We start from the raw sequence: 24323 nt of genomic DNA, 5'->3' as shown, positions 1-24323 counted from the left end.
AATTCTAGTGTTTTATATTGTGAACCCAAGTTTGTTGGTATAAACTATGTATCCACATTACTACAAAAAATGTAATTGGTTGGTTTTCTCGTGTTTGATATTTTTTGAACGTCCCACTTTAATTGTTTTTTCTTTAACTAATGTGGATTTACGTCAACAAATTTGTCCTCTTGAGAATGCTATTTCTGGCATCATTACCTCTGGGTAAACTCAATGCACCATAAGATGGTCCCAACACACTGCAGTATCTCCACTTTCGGCATTTTGAGATGAATCTGAAAGCCTCTGTATCTTATTGCTTCTTTTTATAGCATTCCCAATGCAAGCAACAAATTTTGACCTCCATTAGGACTATTTCCTCTATTGCTATTTTTCTGGTTAGAAGCTACGGGGGGTTGCCCAATACAGAGGTGACTTTAAAATTTTGGGTCATTCCGTCTTAATGGTTTTCCATCGAAATGGAATCAAACATCCTGTCTGGTATTTTATAACTAGACGGAATGAAACATCCCATCCCATTAGTCTAATTTAACAGACTTGAAACAGACGAGATCACTTCATATTCTCCACCTGATTTTGTTGCAATTTCTTCAATTAAACTTCTCACCTAATGACTTTTCAACCCCCCCCCCCCCCCAATGATTCCCCACCTGTCTCACCACATTAAGAGCGTAGTATATGGTTTGGAAAATGCAAAATTACAAAAAAAAATAAAAAAATAAAAAATAAGGATCGTCGTTAACGACTCGAAATGTGGACAAAGAGGACGAAATTCAGCTTGCCTTTAACTTTCCACCATGTTGTGAAGTCGACTAACACCTACCATTAGCGTCAACATCCGTCCAACACGTAGCAAATAGAGTGGCAGCATCTCAAGTTTTAGAATTTTTTTATTTTAATTATTATTATTTTTGTTAGTTTATATCAGTAGTTAGTTTGAATTTTGTTGCATTGCGCTAAAAAAATTATATCGCGTTGAATAGTTTGTTGTATTGTGTGTAAAATAAATGTAGGCAATACACCTATGGAAAATGCGTTGCGCACTTTCAAATGTCGTGTCATGGTGGCATTGTTTGAGATCAAAGACAGACCCTAACTTTGTCACGGTTACTAACACCGTAGCCACCACATCATTTGGGAGCTTGTTAGATTCAAATTTGGGACAAAATGATCAAGTATTGTTGTTTGGGATAGTTGGGCGGTGGTGACAATTTACCCACACGTTCCATTTCCCATGGGGTGAGCTTGAGATTATCCCTCATGATTTTGCCATGCTCACGGGTATTAGTTATGAAGATGGCGTTCCTTTTGATGAAAATTTGGAGGCTTTTACTACTGTAATGAGTTTTTTTGAAGGTTTTGATATTGCAGAAGATGATGAGGAAGACGTGTTCTTTAGATTATCGGCTGACCACTTTAAAGGAGGAGGTATAAATATGAGTTGGTTTACTTCGAGATACTTAAATAGGCTAAAGGAGAAGCCATTGGACTATCACATTGGCGTTGAGTCGATCGAAGAATATGTACGTGCCTTCCTCTTTTACTTTGTTGCTACGATACTATTTGGAAACTCTGATAGTTTCTTACGTATCGGGTGGATGGCCGTTGCCTTACACGTAAAGAAGATGTGGGATTATGACAGGGGCCAATCGATCTTGGCGTACCTTTACCGTTAGCTAGACCTTGCAGTTGAGATTAAAGTCGTTAAAGGCAATTTGTGCGGCTTTGTTTGGATTATACCGGTAAGTCTTATTTATTAAGTTATTGTTTCATCTCATTTATTTATCTAGTTATGGATGTTGGCGAGTTTATATTTATGTTGGTATTGTATTTTATTTATTGATTCAGTATTGGTGGTACGAATATTTTCACGTAATGCATCTTGTGTCTAAGTCGTTGCAACAAAATGAGACTCATGACCTAATTCCACGTCTTCAAGCATGAGGGCTTCATCGTAGGCAGAGGGGGTATAATGATCTATCTCATAATATTCATAACATTCGTCAACAGATTGAGCTTTTAGGAGCTATACGAATTGAGTGTCAACCCTGGGCCTCTTCCTTCATCTTTCAGACCCCTTATGAGAATATTCCAGATGTTCCAGAGAACACTGAGAACCATAGATTGTCATATATGTGTCATAGAGCAAGGTTTCTTTTTCAGTGACGAGTGATATTTGTAGGGTTAGTAATTGCATGGTACCTTGGGGACCGATGTTGGCATCAAGTATCTGGTGAGATTGTTATACCTTACCCACCACCCATATATATGACAGCCTATGATATTCCTCTTGCAACTCTTGCACACTATAGAGCAAACCCAAATGATTGGCTATACGCAGCAGCTTACATTTTCACGGGAGACTATGATTTGTATTGGAAGAGGGTTGGCTAAGGTCTCTTGCTAGGTGCGTTATACCGGGGCCCCAACTTTGTCGGGGTTACTTCCGAAGCATTGATGCATGACATTCATTTCCCATAAGGAATGGAGTTGCCACAGTCACAGCCCAAGGTGTTTCATGATATTGAGATGCCGCAAAGAACTCCACAAATAATTGATGAGTCTAACCTTTGGCACTGGAGCATGATTACTTCTCAGGGGCAAGAGATGAGCATACCTATTCCACCAACAAATACTGCATTGGTCACAGATTTGTCAGAACAGTTTGAGCAGTTAGCCATGGTTAGTATGATTTAAATTTATTCATGATTTATTATTTTTATTCACTTCAGCATGTAAGATGCATTTGTTTTGTTAATCAAGAGGAAGTAAGGTCGGAGCTCTTTAACTACATCTCTCTGACTTATGTCATGCGTGAGTCGTTCATGGAGTTCTCTCGTCAAAGTTTTGAGTACTTACAGCCTGAGCGAGATCGAACGTTGCTGCTTCAAAGACATGTACAAGAGTTGGAGGAAGCTGCTTTGTTAGGAAGGGCCACACCTTAGGTTGAACCTGAAAGGCGACAACGACATAGGGGCGAGAGCTCTTTGAGCTAGGCTTATGGTAGGAGGAGGAGGTCTCAATAGTTATTCGTAGTTAAATTCTTATTGTTTGTAATAAATGTGTGTCGTTACTTATACTATGGTGTTTGAGATTGTTGTTTGTATTTTTTTTTTTAATCGTAGATATTTAGGAAAATATTTGCAGATTTTGTATATGAATATGTCAATAAAATAAAGGAGGTTATGTTAAAAAAAAATTCATAAATTATAATTTAGTTTTATTATGGTTATATTCTTTATCAAAAAAAAAAATGTTCTAAACTATGTTCCTTTTTTTTTTATCCTTCTAAAAAAAATGTCCAATTCTCCTCATTCCTTCTTACTTCCACTGGCAATATGTATGATTTAGACAGAGACGGGATGTTTCATTCCGCCTGGTATACAGGGACGAAATGTTTTATTCCATTTGGAGAAAAAGAAATATATCGAGACGGGACGTTTGATTCCGTCTGGTGACTTTTGTAATATGAACGAAATGAAGCATCCCGTCCGAAGTTCATAACTCAGAAGCTATCTCCATAGCAAGTGCTATTCTGATTGTCACCGAGTTACAAGCTATCCTGATTGTCACCTTTTCATTGGGTAAGGGTTTTGTATGAACCCAGTTCATACCCTCTCACCTTACACCTCTCTCTCCTCGATTTTCTCTTGACGACGATAAGTACTCGTGGTTTTCATGGATCAGCTGAACCTATTGGGTTGCCTATGTACCTCCTTCAGGGAGGATCAAGCTGTGCCGTAGTTCTCCTTTTTCTCTTCTTTTCCTCTTTTCTCCTCTTTTATATATCTTCTAACCACCTCTCTCTCTCTAACCGCTAACCACTCCCTTATCCCACGATCTTCTTTCTAGTCCCACAACCACTAATTGTCCAACTATCTTTTGATATATCGCGGCTTTGCTATCGTACTCCGTGCCCCCTTCACTATTCTCGCCTCCCCTTTGGGTCATCACCGGACCACACTCGGGTCCCTATGCCCTCCGTGATTCAGCCCCTTACATGATTCGCGGACTGGATTACGTGCTCCCTCTTTCTCCTACCTTACGCTGTCTCGGTCCCGAAGACATGTCATCTTGATGGCCATGAATTAGGCTGATACAGGTTTTTGGCTCCGTAAAGGTGACAAGTCCCTGTTTCCGCCCCCTCATAGTGAATTGCATTCGGATTGCTATTATGGATAATTCGGGCCTGGTCATCGAAAACGCCCACCAAAATGATCCGACCCATACTAGCTATAATAAGGGTGAGAAAAGGCCCGTCCAAAATGATCACTTGATACATTTTTTTTTTTAAAATTTCGAGGATGGGGACGATGTTGAGAAGAAGAGTAGCAGCTGCTGTTCTCCCAACAAAGGTAACTACAACGTCTATAATTGGAAGTAGCTCCCTCGTTTTTTCTCTTTCATCGGTTCGCTCCAAAACTTCCACTACCCAACATGACTCTATTATTCGTTTAGAGAAAGGTGTGAATCTGGTAACTTATGCTTTGACAAGGCATTGGGTCTGTTCAATCGTATGATTCGGACGAGACACGGTTTGCCTTCCATTTACGCATTCAATCAGCTGTTAGGTGCCCTTGTCAAGATGAAACACTATTCCACTGTACTAGATATGATAAACAAGATGGATTTAGTTGGGACCCAACCCAATATTGCTTCCCTTTCTATATCGATTAACTGTTATTGCCGCTTGGGTCGGGTGGAGTTCGGTTTCGCTGTTTTCGGTAACATTCTCAAACATGGGTTGGAGCCAGATGTTATTACTTACAACACTCTTCTTAACGGGCTCTCTTTGAAAGGTAATGTAGTAGAAGCTGTCGAGTTACTCCACAAGATTGTGGACAATGGGTATTTGGCCAATGAAGTCACTTATGGAGTCGTGATCAACGGACTTTGCAAAGCTATGAATGCTGATGCTGCCCTTAAGCTGTTCAAGGCAATGGATGAGGCAAAAGTTAGGCCTGGTGTAGAGATTTATAATATGATTATTGACGCCCTTTGCAAGGAAGACCGGGTAAATGATGCTATCCGTCTGTTCCAGGAAATGTCTGGCAAAGGTGTTACAGCTGATATAGTTACATCCACCACTCTTCTTAAGGGACTCTCTGTGCAGGGCAAACTAGTAGAAGCTGTCGAGTTACTTGAGAAGATTGTGGACAATGGGTATCCGTTCAATGAATTTACTTCTGGAGTCGTGATCAACGGACTTTGCAAATCTATGAATGCTGATGCTGCTCTTAGGCTGTTAAGGAAATTGGAAAAGGGAAAACTAAAGCCTGAAGTAGGGATGTATAATATGATTATTGATGCCCTTTGCAAGGAAAACCGGGTGAACCATGCTATCGGTCTGTTTCAAGAAATGTCTGGTAAAGGAATTGCGGCAGATGTGATTACATATAACTCTTTGATTCGTGGCCTATGCATTTCAAAGCAATGGAAAAAGTCTACTCACTTGTTCAATGACATGACCAGTCAAGGAATCTCACCAGATGTGTACACATATAACGTTCTGATCGATTCTTATTGTAAAGAAGGGAGGGTTGAAGATGCTCACAAGCTATTGGAGACGATGATTCAGAGAAAGGTAGCACCTGACACAATCACTTGCAATACATTGATGGATGGATATTGTTTGAATGGTAAAATGAAAGAAGCAGTACAAGTTTTTGATTTATTGCAGGACAGAGGTCTGGTGCCAAATCTCGTTAGCTATAACACATTGATTAATGGTTACTGCAAAGCTTGGAGATTACGTAAGGCCATGCATCTTTTTGAAGATATGACTTGCAAGGGCTTAAAACCTGACAACTTTACATATAACACTGTTATTGCTGGGTTATGCAAGGTTGGGAAACTAGATGAAGCAAAGGAGCTCTTCAGTAGCTTTCCTTCCAAAAATTTGCAGCCTGACTGTATAACCTATACCACAATGATCATTGGTTTTTGCAAGAAAGGGAGGCTAACTGAGGCTGTGAATTTTTTTGTTGAGATGGATGAAAAGGGTATTGCTCCGAATGATCTCACATTCAATGTCATGATTCAAGGGTTACTTAAGGAAAATGATATTCCCAAGGCAGTGCAATTTCTTAAAAAAATGGGGAAGATGGGTTTTTCGGTGAATGCTGAAACTAAGGCCTTATTGGTGGATTTGCTTGTGCTTGCGAAAGGTGATCCAATTTATAAATGTTTGGAGGAGCTTCGTGAGTTCTTGCTTCAAGACTAAGGCAAAGGTAAAGTACTTTGATAGAGATTTTGTTTTGAGTATTTGATATTTACAAGTAGTATAATGGATAATGTAACTAGTTTAATGCCTTGAAGTATATTTGACTTTTAGTAGAAATTTCTTTTTTGTTGTTATCTCATGGAGATCCTTTAATTTGAAGTTGACCGGAACTAGGTGTTTTTACTCACCGTCCTTTTATGCAACCGTATCTTTTTTGACTCCTTGCTGGACTTGCATCTATATCTAGAGTCGTAGACGTTGATATATGGTGTAAATTATTGTACATTATGTTTTACTTATTTCCTTGTTACTATGACTTAAATGTAATTTTTTTTGCTTCAATATTACGTCAAATTGGTTGCAATTAGCTACTTGTCGCTTAGAGGGAAGAATCATTTGTGAAGCAGAGTTTGAGAGTTCATGTCTTGTATCCTTCACATCATTAATCTGTAAGATTAGAGCCATTACTTAGAAACTTCTTTATAACCTTTTTTTGTCTATAAAAACCAAAACTAAATTGTTTCGAAGTTCATAGCTTCAGACAGACACATGGACACCCCAGACAGTTGTAGGACGAGGTCAAGCATTGTCAAGACACTTCTTTGACAATAACTTTTATATAAAATGAAATATGCATTAATTGTCCAAAATTAACAATTTTGAGCTTGAATCTTACTAAACGTTCGATGAAATCGGGCTTTGCTTGGTGTTTCATGTTGTTGCATGTTTAAATCCAAAACCCCAAAAACCAAAAACTATTAGGCTGTGTTTGTTTAGTGGCAAATGGGGGTGGCAAATTTTATTTTCCCACTAGATGCACCATTTGCCAGTGTTTGGCTGCATTTAAGGGTAGTGGCAAACATTATTTGCTATTTGTCGGCAAATGAAATTTTCCCACTAAAAGTGGGAAAATAGAATCCAGCTCCCCTCCTAAACTCTTTTGCCACCCCGTATTTTCCCAATAGGGCAACAATAAGTTGTCACTTTCTTTCTCGCTCTCATTATTAATCAGTATTAATTGTATACCAGGACGCACAACACATGAAACTTTAGGTAGTTCACCGCATAAATGCCTCAAATACTAGGTTGCTTTAAGCATGCTATAGAAACTACAATCAAAGGTTAGAGAATTACTTCAAATAAGAGATGGTTAGATTTCTCAGGACTGTTGGTTTTCGAGTAACGACGTCTCTCCATTCCTCCAAGTCAATTTTCCCATCACCTTTTGAATCTGCTTCCTCAAATGTCTTCACAAATATGAAGTACTATACATATGTGTGCTACTGTTTTGAGGTGTAGTCTGGTTTTTTTTTACTTTTGTAGTTTTGAGGTGGAAGTGATGTGAGACTGAGACTTTGGATGAAGTGTTAGTGCATACTTAACGTACTAAATTATTCATTTTTTTTTAATTGTTTGGTAGTTTGTTTAGTGTTAAGCGGAAAAGTCGGTTGGCATGTTGCTTTATTGGGTGCTTTTTTCCATACAGATGTCGGTGTTTTCTTTATTATTTGTGAATCCAAACAATTATTTTTTTTGGAAGCCGATTATTTTCTTTATTATTTGTTTCAAATTAGGTATGGCTAGTGGTGGTGTTAATCCAATGAGTGGTAATTCCTGAGTTAGATGGAATGCCAATATGGAAGCGATCTTGATTGAGGTGTTATTGGAGGAAGCTTCTAGTGGGGGAAGGAACACTTATATTGCCATTAATGGGTGGAAGACAGCGAGCTTGAAGCGAATTGCTAATGAAATAAATCGACGACTAAATATGACTCTTGTATCTGACAATGTCCGATCAAAGTTAAAAATAATGAAGAAAGAAGGGAAACTTGACCAAGCAGGGTTGTGAGGCTTTGGTCTATCTTGGGGTGGTCATGTATCTAACTATGTTGATATTTTGGATATTATTACTATGTTAATGAGTTTTCTCAATGAGTTTTCTTTGTTAGGATGCAGTGGGTGCAATTGATGGTACTGTGTTATGAATTTATGAACTCGTTATGAACTTATGAACTTATGAACTCTGTCTCTTGTGTTTTGGGACCGTGTTTGTTATTAACTCGTTACTTCTATCTCTTTTGAAATTATTTTGAACTTGTTTGTGTGTGCTAGTGGAGGTGTTGAGTGTGCTGAAATTAATATGTCTTTAATTGTTAATAATCATGCCAAATGTTTTCATAGATCATATTGTGAAATCTATATAATTTCAAGAACGTGGATATATGATTTTGTATATGTGGATATTGGACACACAATTAATAATTTGTATACCTCATTAATTTTTTTTATTTTTTGAGGTATTGTAGAATGATGACCGAACGTGAGCGTAGGTTAGTGGCATTTCTACTTATAATTATGGGTGCCCATATGATGATGACATGGTGGTATAGGAGAAGGTATATGGGGAGGTATAGGCCTAGGCGTAGGACTCCACCAACTCTTATTAGAGCTCCTCGTACGAATTGTGATCAAGTGCGGAGAATTGTTTTGCGTAGGATGTATACAACCACTGACCGATTCTGCCATGAGCAGTTGAGGATGAGACGGTCAGTGTTTTGTCGATTGTGCAATCGTTTGCGTGGTCATGGCCTAGCTGATAGCAGACATGTTACGGTAGAAGAGCAAGTGGCCCTATTTCTCAACAGAGTTGGGCATGATATGCGTAATCGGAATGAAACATTTCAATTCTTCCGTTCGGGAGAAACAATACACCGCTATTTCCATGTTGTGTTGCCTGCAATCCTTCGTCTATTCAGAGAGTTAGTGAGAAATGCTACCGCTGAGAACTCTTCTCGCGAGTATTCCAACACACATCATTGGCATTGCTATTTTAAGGTGAGTCAATTTTTGGAAAATTTGTTAGGATCATTTTGATTACAAGGTTTGGTAGTTTAGTCAATCTTAATCAAGTTTTTTTTGTTAGGATGCGGTGGGTGCGGTTGATGGCACACACTTTCAAATTTATTTACCATTGCGCAACAGGCTAGGTATCGTAATAGGAAAGGTCAAGTCACCCAAAATGTGTTGGTAGCTTGCACATTTGACATGAGATTCACATACGTGCTTGCAGGGTGGGAGGGATCCTGCCATGATGGAAGGTTATTGAGGAGTGCAGTGTCTCGTCCAGGGCATAAATTTACTATTCCTGATGGTAAGTACTATCTTGTGGATGTTGGGTTCGCTTTAGTGCCAGGGTTTCTCACGCCTTACCGTGGTGTGTGGTATCATCTTAGAGAGATAGGTGAAGTTCAACCTGAAAATCATAAAGAACAATATAACTTTCGCCATTCGTCCTTGCGAACTGTTATTGAAAGGACAATCGGGATCTTGAAGAAGCGATTTGCTTATCTAAGGCATCCAGCTTTCCACGATCCCGCGACACACACAAAGGTAATCCTTGCATGTTGTGCATTGCACAATTTCTTGCGAGAAGAAGATCCTAGCAGTACTTTGAGTGATGAGGAGCTCAGTGATGAGGAAGAAGAGGATGACAACTCTCTTAATGCTCCAAATATGAATATCGATATGCAACCAGCCACTAGGTGGACTAATTTTAGGGATGAGTTGTTAATTCCAATGTGGGAAGATAACGGTGTGAAGTAATCGTTGTTATGATTGTGTAATAAACATTATGATTTTAGTAAGGTGTTTTTGTAATAGACATTATGATTTTATTATGGATTTATGTTAAGTGGACTTGTTGTTAACTATATTTAAGTGGACTTGTTGTTATGAACTCATTACTTCTGTGTGCTAGTGGAGGTGCTGAGTGTGTTGTGTGCTGAGTGTATTGTGTGTGCAGAGTGTTAACAACTTTGGTATATCATAGGTTATTATAGTGTTTTATTACTATGAGTAGGTTATTGCGTTTCAAATGTGTTAACAACTTTAGTATATTGTAGGTTGATCTCAGTGGCCCTTCTAAGCCTTACTTTTATATTTCTATAACAGTTGGAGTTGGTCTAAGCTTGTTTATCCACCTAGAGGTTAACTGGTTATGCATACCTCAAAAACATATATCTAGGTATTAATTGACATCATGATTTGAACATCCTTTGTTTGTTGGAACGCTCCACCTCGGTATTATCTTAAGCTTTGTAAGTAGGGCTGCCACCTCGGCTGCAACTAGCTCAACTTCCTCTACAGATTTCGCTGTATATCTCTTGTAAGCTGCAGCTTGGGTACTTCGTTAATCTCCCCATAGCACAGGTCTAGCGCGCGCGCTCCCTCAACTATTTTCCTTGTCAGAGATAGCATCCCCTCTAGCATAAGTACAGCCATACAGTTGAGTATTTGAATTAGTATTAGAAATCATTCTTGTAGGAGGGTTGGAGTTATCCTGTTGGCTTTGGATAGCAGCTTGGTTCTGTCCCACAAGGCTTCAGTTCTTCTGATTAGTGATCAATGCTGCTCTGTTCTTTATTCCTGCTCCAAACTTAATTTCCAAACTTAATTTCGTTCCTATGCTCCCATATCTTTGCAGAAATTTGCAGGCATCCAAGCTGACAGAAGTAATTTAATTTCTGACAGAGTTAGCTCCTCCACTGTCTTCTCTATTTCTATGGATGCGGAAACAGCTTCCTCTGCTCTCTTCAAAGCCATCTCTTTCTCCAAATCCAAAGAAGAATACTCGACCCGCAATTTTTCCAACTCATCTTTCACATATTTCAATTCCGCCACTGCAGCAACATGTCTTTCTTGGGCCACTTCAAACTGTGCATTGGTCACATCACTTGCTTCATCACCTATCCCTTGGTGCATCTCCTTTACCCTTTTATAGATAAACTTTGGAGTGTTGGTGGAAAATGTGTGTGCTGCCCATTTGTGGATGCAGAAATGTGTGTGATGTTGCTAAGTTAGTACAAAAAATATATACACCAAGTTAGTACAAAATATATATATAGTAGTAAATGAACAGCAAGTGACTGACATCATATTTAGTAAATTGTGGACGTATCATATATGTTGTTAGTAAAAATCATATTTAGCATATTTAGCAAGTGACCACTGATATCGTATTTAGCGTATTTAGCATATTTAGCAAGTAATCACTAATATCATATATAGTTGCGTTTTGATTTTATTTTATGCATGTGGCCTGTATTATTTTATATATATAATTGTTTTCTATGACTTTTTGTATGTTGTAAAAATAATTGTATGTTCTATGACCATTTTCTAATATGATCACAGGAATGAGAAAATCTGTGTGTTACATAGTACTCAAGGGAATGAATCGCGGAGTATATACAAATTGGGATGACTGTAAAGCCCAAGTGAATGGTTTTAGTAACGCAAATTACTATGGATGTAAGTCCGTAAAATAAGTTGAACATAGATTGGCCACTCACCTTCAGCGTAAGATGTCTTCGGAATCCATTATTCGTAGGTGCACAGGACCCATCGAAGAGACCAAATTGACAAATTCACAATCTCTCCAAGTGCTAGCTTCTCACGTTCCACATGCACCTCACATAGAAAATATGAGAGGTTATGTAGCTGAGCAACGCAACGATTGAGTCTCGTCCGCTACTTGGTCATGGTGTTTTTAGTTATTTTAATTGCTATAATGATCAAATTATTATTCGTCTTGTAGTTGTACTAGTTTGATGTGTCTATGGAGTCTTCTAAGGAAATTTATGTTTATGTGGCTGTAACGACATTTGGACCAAGTTTGTTTTACTAATTAACCTAATGCACTTTCTTAACTTATCATTGTTTTAAGTATATTAACTAAATTTGTATGTTTATTAATTAAATATGGTAACTGAGATGGACAATGTTTTTATCGATACATTCCATGACAAGCTACTTCTAGGTCATAAGAATGAGAACGGATTTATTCCAATATCAAAAGAGCGTGCAAAAGAAATACTCCAAAATACATTTACATTTGGTATCGACTTGGTTATTAGTCATGTAACTCGGCGAGTGAAGACTTTACGATGGATAGCACGCGATATTGCTAGTGTAACTATGCAACATGGGTTTGAATGGAGTTATGAAGAACAGAATATTATAGCTAGCAATGAGGTTTGGGATCAAGCCATAGCACGTGATCCGAGTGGAAAAATATAGAAATAAAATTTATCCAAGACACAGTGACATTTTATATGTGTTTGGATAAGAATGGTTGTTAATGTCTATTGCACTTTGACTTTATTTTATGGTTGTTTCAAAAGACACTATTACTATTAATGTTTAATGTTGAGTTGTATTATTTTTAATTATATTTATTTTTAGTTTTTTTTAGACTCTATTGTTTTTTAAAACAAAAAAATATATATTTCCAAAAAATTGAAAAATTATTTGTCATGGAAAAAAACCATATAAACAAACACTGGCAAAACTGCAAATTCCATATTTTCTCACTAGAAATTTTTGCAAACAAATATTGACAAACTGAAATTTTCCACTACAAATTCGTTGTTTGGATTAGTGTTTTGCTTCGACTCAAAACCGTTGGCCAAAATGAGGATTTGGTTTGTATTTCTTCCCTTTTTATGTATGTTTGACTGTTCTTAACTGTTTTAAGGGTCGTTGTTGTTTAGTCGATTTATTATCTTGTACTGTAAATGAAATATTTAGGTTCTTCTTCCTTTTCGAGTTCAAACTCATGCGCTTTGCAGTGTACTAGTTAAAACCTTGTTATCCAAACTATGCAAGAGTGGTTCTTTTCCGTCTCTCCAGACAACGAAAACAACCTGAAGCCCACAGCAATGTCATCAAGTCTAGCAACCACAGAACCAAGAAAGACAAGAAGATCAATTGAACATTTCAAGCGGTGAAGTTGAAACAAATCCTCCATTGAATGAATCTCCTCGAGTTACAGTTCAATCGAATGCATCAAGCAATGATCAAAGAGTTGGAGAAGGGCAAGGAGGAGAATGCGGTATTCTTTTTCTTGAAAGTGTTCTTGGGCTTAAATGAGATGGGCCAATTGCGTGTATCCATAAAACAAATACGGACTCAACCTAAGGTGGTTTATGGACCCCCAACAAATTCCAACCAATAGCAACACTACCTTCGTACTCTTTATCGTACATTGGTAACAGAAACGAATCTGCCGTACGCACGTATTATTATGGCAGAAACAGAAACTGTTCATTGGCTAACTCCTCACTTCCCCTGCTGCCACCCACTACTTTTTTTCCTATTAATTTCCCCTTCTTTTGTTTGTTTACATCTCTTCTCCCCTGCTTCTTTCCTTCTTCGCAGAAAAAGCTCTTGGTTCCTTTGGCTAACAAGGTGACCATTTTTTTTTCCCCAGCTAACTATACATTCTATAGTTTTTATTTTTTATTGAGATGTTTCATCATGTAAAAGGTTCAGTTCGTCTCGCTTGGTTTTTTTTTTTTTTCTGTGTCTTAAACCAGTTTTGAGGTTTTGTGAGGGTTTAAGGTTGAAACTTGAAAGTAGTTCATGGATCTAATTAAAGTTCACATTTTTCTAAAACCAAAAATACATTTCATGTGCTTAAACAACAGCTTGTAACACGTACAAGTATAGTGTATCTTAAAAAAAATAACAGATTTGTGGTTCAAAATGGTTAACTTCACTGCTTTAGGTTACCACTGAAGCTCGACTAAGCTAGTTTTGGCTCAGTTTTCAGACAATGTGTAAACTGTGTCCTGGTTTGGCTCATATTGTAGCAAGAGCTGAGCTTTGGCGAGCCAAAAACGAGTCATGCCCAAGCCGGGTTGCCAGAGACTACTTGGTCATGGAAGAGTCACACTCTTAAACTAATTTTGAGACAATGTCCATATTATGATGCTAATTTTTACTTCTAGTTCTCATATGCTTTTTTTTTTCATGGTAATTTTATTATATGGTTTTGGTTTATATATATATTGCATGTGTAGAATGATATATGGGTGTTATGTTATAATCGTAACATTTACAAGTAGAAGAAGATACATCAATGGGTAGAACACTGATTTTCAAGAAGTCACTAGCAAAAGTGATTTTTTACTGAGAATAGAGCATTAGAAAATGAGGATCAACTCTTGGAAAAATTGTGTGAAATAAGTAAAGTTGGGAGATTTTATCAAAATATGTTTGAGGTCAGAATTATATGTATGATTGTATAGAATGTTTAGGAAAAGCTTAGTGATATGAACATGTTCTTTTTTGTTGTGGTTTTTCTTACCTGTGTAATTGCAAAATTCACTCCTTCAAAAACAATGTAAAGGTTTTTGTTGGAATCGAATGATGAAGGACTTCTTGTTAGAGTTTAAGATAGACAGATATTAGTTAAGACTTGAGATTGGCAGAAGTTTTTTTTATGTGTGTGGTATATCAGGCACTAGACCTTATATCAAATATGATTATATGAACTCTGTCACTAGCCTCCGGAGAGATCGATACAGTAGCTGTACTACAACATTAGTCACACCTGGCATACAGTAGATTTGACTTGTCATTTCCACCAGTTGCATTCCGATAGAGGATGTGGGAGAAATTAAGTATGGACAAATTAGACTAGTGAGGATCGGAAGATAAAGTAAAGACAGCTTACAGGTCCTTTTAAAGAATCCAAGTGGTCTGCTATCATGTTAGTTTACCAGCAAACAGGAATGATATCTCCTTAGATCATCCTCTCCATGTGTTCGCAAGTTTTGCCTGCCACATTAGAGCCTGTCCAGTTTTCTGTGGATTCCTCAGAGAGCATCAATTCAATCTAGGTGGATTGGTGCTGAATTTCTGATGCAACTCTCCCTGAAGAGAGCAAAATTGGAGACAGTTAATGGTTTTTTTTTAAGAATTGTAATCTATTATGCAAGTAGGCGCCTCAATCCAATTGTTTTGATAGTATATGGTTAGTATTTCAATCTTGAATTAGCTTTTAATGTAATGTTCAATATAACAGTCCATCTTGACTTATTTTGAGTTTATGACAGGAGCAAATATGTATCTCAAAGCAGAAATGAGTTGGAACGTAGTTATTCCTCCCGATAATCTGGATGCGAAGGGGTTGATGCTTCAAAGAGCCATAATGGTACGCCTGATGGATGACTTTGCAAGTCGGAAGGCCACCTCTGATCATGGTTACTTTGTTGCTTTGACTACTTTAGATAAGATAGGTGAAGGGAAAGTTCGGAAGGAATGTGGCGGCGTCCTCTTCCCTGTTGTTTTCAACTGTATCACCTTCAAGCCTTTCAAGGGAGAGATCTTACAGGGAGTTGTAAACAGTGTTTCAAAGGCAGGGGTCTTCCTGACATGTGGTCCTGTGGAACAGATATTTGTTCCAGCGAAAACAATGCCAGACTACCAGTACGTTCATGGAGAAAATCCAGTATTTATGAATGACAGACTTTTGAAGATCGGAAAGGATGTGGAGGTCCGGTTCGCGGTGATTGGAACAAAATGGGTCGAGTCAGAAAGGCAATTTAAAGCAATTGGCAGTTTGGCAGGTGACTTTCTTGGACCTATTTGATTGCTTATAGTAGCTGAAGATTGGAACACATAAATATCCTAGGACCATTTTCTTGTAATTTTGTAATGAAGTTTGCTTTTCTGATCCGTATGCCACCTTTATGACTAGTATCAGTCCTGCAGCTTTTGCTTATCCAATGCAGCTGTTTCTCTGGCTGAACTATAGGTTTTGCACTCGTTGAATTGTAAGAATCAGAAACTTGTACCCTGGTCTCCACTGCACATTTTTGCCCAGGTGATTCACTAAAACAGATTTCTGCGTGTTGGTTTTTAATGTAATGTAGATTTCGACAATTATATAAATCTGTGCCTCTATGGTAGTATTCTGCTAGTTCTTTTCTCTTATTCTAGCAACTCGGACCGGCTCACTGTAGTCTCTACAGATTTATCTGGAGACACACACAGCAAGTATATTACTAATCAGTAATCACTTGCCCTGTTGCCCATTGCACCTTGTTAACCTATTTGATGTAGTGTGGAAAACTGCAGTCTGCCAAAGAACTACTCTTTTGGGTGGCAAATGCAGCCTCTTGCTACATTATGTATGTCTCGGATATAGGTGTAATTTTGCAGTCTTATGTTGTGCTGGTTGCAGGAGAATTGATTTCAATAAAATGCGTTTACTGGATGATTAGTAGCAAAAACAATCTCATCAAAATGAACTAATAGGACTCAAATTTAGACATTCGTACTAGTGGCGAAAGTTTGCTGTATGGGCTCAACGAAAAGCAAGCTTATCAAGTGCATTGCTAAATGCAGCCAAAAAGTCCAACCTCTATACACAGTCCAGCCATTATCATTTAGTTTTCATGAAAATTATCAGTGTCAGTGTCTGCATAGTAAGGTAAAATATGTAAGTTCGTCGCAATGCCTTCATTAATATCGTATTTCTTACAACTGTAATATTAAAAAGAATTTTTTTTTTTACCCGAGAAGGCAAGTGGGCAGTAGTGTGGGTTGAAGCGGGTTTGGAACCTATGTCGTGATAAGAATACTAAATTACTAATATACCTTACTGACTAAACAAGTTTCCACATCTCTCCTAAGACAATATACTAATCAATTAGTGATTAATAATGTGACATAAGATTATAGGAATATATGTGTGTGCTTGTGCTAAATTTGACACTCTGGCCTTGTTTATAATATCACTAACTCAACAATCAATTTCAACATGGATAATAGTGAAGAAAAATGTATATTCTTTTGATCCTCGATCCAATACTTCCTGTACAGGATCATGGTTAGAGCAGTATTTGTGAAATCTAAACCCATGATAGCTCCTTCTCACCCTAAGTTATAAAATTAACGAAAATATATTATTCTGTCCAACACTCCAACTCCACATTAAACAGAAGTTAAATCGATAGTGATTAGTATAAATAAATGTATCCATAATTGGGGTACGTGGGTGGGCAGTGAACGAGTTCAAACTTATTAATAAGAGAAAGAAAGAAAGCTGTCTGGTTGTCTTAATTAAAATAATAATTAATGAGAAAGATTGAAACTCGTGCATTTGAGTTTTCAGACACAAATAAATAGACCTCGTCATCACTTTCCCTCACTCTCTTCTTTCTTTCTCCCAATTAATAATTTTTTGGACTCAAAACCCTAAATTAAATCTTTCTCTCCTCGAGATCTACAAAAATTTCAAGTAATGTTTTCATTTGCCTCTCTTGATTTGTAAATAGATCTGATGATTATGTTACTTATGGATCTGTATAACTCTAATGTGATGTGGAAATATATATATATATACATAGAATGTAATATTATTATTGTTTCTTTTGTTTCAAGATCTGTACTTTAAGTGTTGAATATGATCCATCATTTTTTTTGTTACCTTGGTACTTATGTTCTAGTATATATATATTGTTTTTTTCAGGTTAACATGTTACTATAAATGCTTGGTACAATCGACTAGTAAACTGGAAGGGTCATTGGTTGAGCTGATGTACTTTGATACAGGATTCAGATAGATTACTGGAATCTTAATGTCCAGTTTCAAGTGGAGAAGTTATTCACTAAACTAGGGACACAATGATTGGGAAACCACTATTGTTAACGTATTTGTACTTACTAGTCTACATATTGCTTTCATCAGGAGTTATTTTGTACAATAAGGTAAACCATCTTTATTGTTTTCATTGTTGGGCTTCTTGTTGTGATTGTTTATGTATTGCTGCGTTTTGATTAATTAATGAAATGTAGTTCAATAGAATGCAAATTGGTTGATATTCTTTCAGTCACTTGAATGAACACGAAAACCATCACCAATTATATATCAAACTCGACGTGAATTCCATATGTTTATTTAAGTGTATTCCTTTTCAGCAAATAATTTATTGGATTAGTCGTTGAGCTGTATCTCAGTTCTATACCTATTATGTTTGTCTTTCCTTATATTTGTTTCTCAAATTTTGGATTCATCTTTTTTTTTCGATAAATAAATTTGGCTTCATTAGATAGTTTACAGTTTTGGCTTAATATTTTCTTTAGCCTGTCATATTTGTGCAATGTAAGATTATAACCATCTAGTTACTGAAATTTGCAGTGGGTCCTATCTCCAAAATACTTCGATTTTCCATTTCCAATTACACTTACTATGATTCATATGGGATTTTCTGGAGCGGTTGCGTTCCTTCTTATCCGTGTCTTTAAGGTATGGTTCTCATTTCTATTTACTATAATTTCTTTTGAGTTGGTGTTTGATCTATTTTTTGCAGTAAATATCATTCATACGAGAGAAGGAAATTACTTGTGTGTAATCACTAGACCTTGTATTTCTCACTCTTTCGCTTGTCAGTCACTAGCAACATATAAAAGTAGACAAGTCTTGTCGTGATGGACACAACCAGATATCATAAGTAACTTTTTGGGATAATGTTATAAATAAGGTAGAGAATAATCCTCTCCCACCGTGAGACTTACATCAGTTGTTGAAGAAACTGATGGCCAGACATAGAGCTAATCTGTCTCGAAAGCTATTTGAAATTCCAAAACTTAAATGTGACATTCAGACATGAAGACATTGAGAAACGGATGTATCCAACTAATCAAGTTGAAAGAGTCACTAGTTTTAGTTTAGGCAAAAAGGGAGTAAGAAAAGAAAGACGTAAAGAAGAGGAAAGTACGAACATCCTGGCCTAGCAGTATTCTTCTATTTGAAACTAAGTGTCAAGGAACTGCTGTGTAGCATATGTAGCTGTGAATTGCTAGTATGGAGGTATTTTCCTATACTTCTATGGTTAAGAGGAGTAGGATAGATGCTCTTATGGCAAGATAGGGTGATATAGTCTTACCATCTTGATCCTATAATGTGTAGATTTCCTTTGGGATTATAGGAGGGAATGTCTCAGTGTAGTTTACATTTTCTTTTTATTTATAAAAAGTAATATATTAGTACTGAAACTATTTTACCAAGAAAAAAAACGAAAGATCATGAAACATGTTTCAGATGTGTAGCAGCCTACCACCCAAATTACCGGACACACAGCTTTGGTGTGGTGGTTTTGTTTTGTTTGGGGTGTGTTGATGTGTCAAAGACCAGTCACGTAACAACCAATGGGGACGGGGAAAGATATTTCCATAATTTGCTAGAAACCAGTAGCAAAGAAGCACACTATTGATATGTCAATATATCATTATTAAGGATACCTCTCCAAGTTTGTTGTCGTTGTACTCACGCTGTACATGTTCAAGTTTGGAAGTTCTTTTTTTGTACATTTTTCCAAGTATAAAGAACATGATAAGATGACGTATTAGTGCTATCACATATTTTCATTAAATGTATGTTGTTTACTTGTTCTGCATATAATGCATCCCTTATACATGAACAAAATGCTGTCACAATACTGCTCAAGATGTCTGCATTTGTAGGTTCTCCACTTTGTATTGTTGCCCTATACTTGTTCTAATGCCTTAGCTTTAACCTGTTGAATTATGCAGGTTGTATCACCTGTCAAAATGACATTTGAAATGTAAGGTTTTTAATATCTCTTGTACTGGTCCTTCCTCTTATATTTTTGTGTTCTTTTGGTCTTGTTATTGTCCAATGAATCTTTCTTATCATTCTATTCATTTTTCTGGATTGCAGATATGCGACCTGTGTCATTCCCATAAGTGCATTCTTCGCGTCAAGTCTATGGTAAACACTTATTATTGTAGCATTGAATTTCTTGTTTGATTATAATGTGGCACTTTTCTATAGTCAATCTAGTTTTGTTAGTACTAAGTGTATTTTCCGATGTGGCTATATTAGCTATTTAGCAAGTTCTTGTTGAAGTAGTTTTTCTTTTCTATTGATTGATACAATGGTCAGTTACATTAGAAGCCCAAAGCACAACATGTCTAGGCCAGAACAGGACATTTGTAAAGGGTTTGGATTTTGAAACTGTTATTGTAGACTAACTGCCTATATTCCCCATTCTGTAAAGAGATGTATGCTTTCATCACCTCTCTTGCGCGGTATACATCTGCTTGGGATGATCTTCCCTCTTTTCTTATGTGAGGAGCCACATGCAGAAATTGATTTTGGGTATGAAATATTTGAATTCCAAATCCCCTTCAGCAATCACTTGTTTTGTCCCGAGAATTTCCATTTACTTGATGATTTTTAAGTCCCGTGTATCACATCTAGTAATTTTAATTTTCTTTTTTGTTGTGACAAATTGTGCAATGGACAAGGTTCTAGTATATTTATGTATTCTGTGTTGGTGATAAACATTAAAGTATCACATCTAGTAATTTTAATTCTCTTTTGTTGTGACAAATTGTGCAATGGACAAGGTTCTAGTATATTTATGTATTCTGTGTTGGTGATAAACATTAAAGGATATGTAACACAATTTCACAATAATTTAATTAAACTGAGTTTTTTTGTTTTTTTTTTTGAGGAAACCTCCAGGGGAGGGGGGTTAGGCAGACCCCTACCAGTTTATTAGAAAAATTTAAAGGATAAAGGACTAGGGGGGGGGAGGTAGACGTAATGAGCCTTACCCATTACAATCAGATAATGCATTCCTAAATTAAGCCGAGTTTAATCCTCTGTTCAGGATTATAGCTATTGTCATGCCTATAATCATTAATCGCAGATTAGCACTTTAGCTATGGTCATAAATGATGATTTTAGCACTTTATCTATTGTCATAAATGATGATAACAGTTATATTGCCCTAACAGTTGGTTGTGAACAGAATTTCTCTTCCTTTTTTTTGTCAATCACAATTTCTCTGCCTTTCACAGGTTTGGTAACACTGCCTATTTGCACATATCTGTGGCCTTCATACAGATGCTCAAGGCTCTAAGTATGTAAATATAACTAGTATGGTCTTTCCTATTTTAATATTTTTACTGTTCATAAAAGGTGATTTACCGGTTATTCTAATTCCATGAACAGTGCCTGTTGCAACATTTTTCATGGCCGTTGTATGTGGGACTGACAAATTAAGGTGTGACGTACTCTTGAACATGGTGCTCGTCAGCGTTGGAGTTGTCGTTTCCTCATATGGGGAAATTCATTTTAACGTAGTAGGTACACTTTACCAGGTCACGGGCATAGTTGCTGAAGCTCTTAGACTGGTTTTGACCCAAGTCCTTCTCCAGAAGAAGGGATTGACATTAAATCCTATAACCAGCTTGTACTACATAGCTCCATGCAGGTATTCTATTTTGAGATTCACCTTTTATTTCATGTTCTTATGTACTCTCAGACACAAAACTCTAATTGTTAACGCATAACCATGACGGGATAGAAAATGGGAGAAAGTTAACCAGTTTCGTGTTAAGATCTGTTTTCTCTTAACTCTGGTTAAGAAAGAAGGTAGCCTCAAGTGAGGTTGCGTATGTGTGTATCAACTCTGGAGAGGATAATATTCTCTAAACCAATACATAATTACATATAGTGGAAAAGGGAAACATTTTGAACCATTGTAAATTTGCCCCCTGTCAAGGTCGTCAGGAGTCACACTTATAACAAATTAGAGTGAAATACGAGGATACTACTTTTACTCCATATAGAACACTACAGAATCAAACTACATGCTTTTTCTTGAAGTGGTACGTCGCATGATTTACTGAAGTGGGTTACTATTCTGACTCTGCCAGAAACAAGGTGCTAATCCAGATAGGAAATTTCACGTGTAATTTCAGAGTGATTCTGAAAAGCATGAATATAGATAGTGAACAAAGTTGAGGCTTGAAACAACGAATTAGAGTTTACTTTCTGTTGATTATCTTACTTTCTGAGTCGGTAAACCATAAACTTTATTGAAGTGTATTGTTATGTTGAGAATTACCAATTTACATTTGAAGAGGCAGTGGATGGACTGATTAGTAAGAACTATTACACTTGGAAGTTGATCAAGCATATGGAAAACCAACTATTATTGCAATGGATCTTGATATGTATAAATATTCTGTACTTGGATGGATTGGATCCAAGATCTCAGTGTTTTAAATATTGTATGTATTGATATTCTGGACTTGGATGGATTGGTTCCGAAAGCTCAGAGTTTTAAATCAGCCTGGATACCAACACTGATATCTCTTAACATAGAAATGTGTTGCCTGAACTGTTTTTGTGTTCAGGGGTTTGATCCTTTTCAATACATCTATAGCAAATTGTTTGCACAGTTCACCTTGTATCATAACAGTGTAAAACAATGAGTTACTATTGGAACACCAGAACTTGTTATCTTCCTCACCATATTTTTTATGATCTGTTCCATACTTCCATGGAAACTCATTATTATGATAATTCCTATTTTTTTGTACTGTTTACTACTTTACTTCTATTGTATTTCCTTGAGGTGCTCATTTCCTTGTGTTTTCCTTTGCAGTTTTGTCTTTCTATTTGTTCCATGGTATTTACTTGAAAAGCCAGAAATGCAAGTTTCGCAAATTCAGTTCAATTTCTGGATATTTTTCTCAAATGCACTCAGTGCTCTGGCCTTGAACTTCTCAATTTTCTTAGTTATTGGTAGAACAGGGGCAGTCACCATTAGAGTTGCTGGTGTTTTAAAGGATTGGATATTGATAGCCCTTTCAACAGTTATATTTCCCGAGTCGACTATTACTGGGCTGAATATTATCGGATATGCAATTGGTATTTCTTTTTCCATCTTTACTGCATTAGTTGTCGAAGCATTATCCTATATTCTTCATTTTAGTTCAAAATGTACTTATGAATTGAATGGGTTTCTTTCCAGCATTATGCGGTGTTGTCATGTACAACTACTTGAAGGTCAGGGATGTTCGTGCATCTCAGATTACTGCTGAAAGTATTCCAGACAGAGTGTCAAAGGTCTACTCAGTTCTACTGTTATCTTGTCACTTATCAGTCTCATTATTCATTAGGGCTAAAAGTTTTCGCTGGTAGCTTATTTTATTAAGCACACACACTGATAGAGATGTGCATACATTGGAGAATCCCGTCTGATGAGCATATGAGCCAAAGCTTCCAAAATATAAGTTCTTAACTCATGTTCCGGTGACAGATTAAGTTGTATGTACAATAGACTGCCAATAGATTTCTCTATACTGGATTTAAATAAGCATTTAGCATCCTGACCTTGAATGAAGAAGTATACATCTGGCCTGCACGAAGAAGTATTAACAGGAGCGAATTATAACTTGTAGATGTAATTCACCATTTGTTCTTATCCATACAATTCATCATGTAATGCAGTTCAATGCGACCCAGCCCTTGTTAGTGTTGGTTTTGTATTTATTTTCTGCTATTGATTTTCATTCCTTGGTCATCATGATGTTAATGTTTCCACTTTTGCAGGAGTGGAAGTTGGAGAAGAAGTCGTCTGATGTTTACATGCCCGATATAAAGGATGCAGGAGGCAATGGAGGGAATCTCTCTACTGATGATCAAAACGTAGATGAAGAAGCGCCTCTAATTGCATCTTCGAGACTGTCTCATCTTGGGCGAAGTCAGCTTAGTAGTCATACTGCATGATTTGTTAAATAGCCAAATAGCCCAAAATACCGACAAGTTTTCCTGTAAGCATTTCTTCCAATTTATATGGAAAGGAAGCAAAAGTGGTTGAAATGCATTCCCTCATTTCTTTTCTTTTTGGGTGAAGAATACCATTCTTTTCACATCAAAATTCACTGCATTATCAAAGGTGAAATCTTGTAGAATTTTGTAACTTCTGCAGGGCCCCTTTAAGAAATAGTTTCTTCCAGTTCACATTTCTGTCTCAAATTATTTGGAACAAGAGACTTTATAGTTAAGAATTCCTTGGCATAATTTGTTGGTAGTTTTTAATAGATTAAAGCGTGGGGTGCAGTTGTTTACTTGTTTATTGAATAGCTCTATGACTTCTATCCACTTTTGTAAGTTGTAACTTGATCTGATATTCTGCACAGGTTTAATCACTAATCAGGTATTCAGGTCATGCATACCCTTCTGAATTTTCTACTAGCAGCGTAGTCTGAAAGAACGAAGAATAGTATTATAACTATTATCCATCTGATTTTTTTTTCATCCCAAACAACACACGATGGCTCACTCAATGAACGAGTTTGAGCTATTGTGCAATACAGAAACAAAAATGTCTGACTACAATTAAGGAGTACTTTATTGTATCAGACTATCAGTTGTGTAAATGTCAGAATGTGAAAGAAAAAGAAAACAGAGCTTATACACCAAATT

At 36.8% G+C, this 24323-nt stretch overlaps 3 protein-coding genes across 8 annotated transcripts; all 3 read left to right on the top strand.

Annotated features, from left to right (window-relative positions):
• Positions 1-4275: 4275 nt before the first annotated feature.
• LOC147518546 (uncharacterized) lies at positions 4276-11928 on the top strand. Of its 5 annotated transcripts, none has more exons than XR_015211823.1 (3): positions 4276-6230; positions 8530-9058; positions 9147-11406. XR_015211823.1 is itself a non-coding variant. In XM_086590345.1 (3 exons), the coding sequence occupies exons 1-2, from the start codon at positions 4517-4519 to the stop codon at positions 6221-6223; spliced, it is 1611 nt and encodes a 536-aa protein (XP_086446471.1). In that variant the 5' UTR covers positions 4276-4516; the 3' UTR covers positions 6224-6230; positions 11417-11928. The 5 variants fall into 5 exon arrangements, 4 of the variants coding, with proteins under 4 accessions (XP_086446471.1, XP_086446467.1, XP_086446470.1 ...); XM_086590345.1 differs by lacking the exons at positions 8530-9058; positions 9147-11406 and adding an exon at positions 11417-11928 and having other exon boundaries at positions 4276-5584; positions 5681-6230; XM_086590341.1 differs by lacking the exons at positions 8530-9058; positions 9147-11406 and adding an exon at positions 11417-11928.
• A 616-nt stretch (positions 11929-12544) lies between these two features.
• On the top strand, positions 12545-15961 carry LOC147518545 (DNA-directed RNA polymerase V subunit 7-like). 2 transcript variants are annotated; one of them, XM_086594785.1, is made up of 3 exons: positions 12719-13471; positions 15124-15636; positions 15825-15961. In XM_086594785.1, exons 2-3 carry the CDS (start codon positions 15132-15134, stop codon positions 15845-15847), a joined length of 528 nt encoding a protein of 175 aa, XP_086450911.1. In that variant the 5' UTR covers positions 12719-13471; positions 15124-15131; the 3' UTR covers positions 15848-15961. The 2 variants fall into 2 exon arrangements, with proteins under 2 accessions (XP_086450910.1, XP_086450911.1); XM_086594784.1 differs by lacking the exon at positions 12719-13471 and adding an exon at positions 12545-12705 and having other exon boundaries at positions 15124-15961.
• Positions 15962-17094: 1133 nt separating this feature from the next.
• On the top strand, positions 17095-23918 carry LOC147518544 (putative sugar phosphate/phosphate translocator At3g17430). The gene is made up of 10 exons (XM_086590340.1): positions 17095-17312; positions 17544-17782; positions 18213-18320; positions 19607-19638; positions 19755-19805; positions 20903-20964; positions 21057-21318; positions 22498-22763; positions 22867-22961; positions 23448-23918. Exons 2-10 carry the CDS (start codon positions 17699-17701, stop codon positions 23622-23624), a joined length of 1137 nt encoding a protein of 378 aa, XP_086446466.1. The 5' UTR covers positions 17095-17312; positions 17544-17698; the 3' UTR covers positions 23625-23918.
• The last annotated feature ends 405 nt before the right edge of the window (positions 23919-24323 follow it).

The sequence above is a fragment of the Coptis chinensis genome, chromosome 2 (assembly GCF_015680905.1).
Source record: "Coptis chinensis isolate HL-2020 chromosome 2, ASM1568090v1, whole genome shotgun sequence".
Taxonomy (NCBI): domain Eukaryota; kingdom Viridiplantae; phylum Streptophyta; class Magnoliopsida; order Ranunculales; family Ranunculaceae; genus Coptis; species Coptis chinensis.
This window is presented reverse-complemented; position numbering and strand designations above follow the sequence as displayed.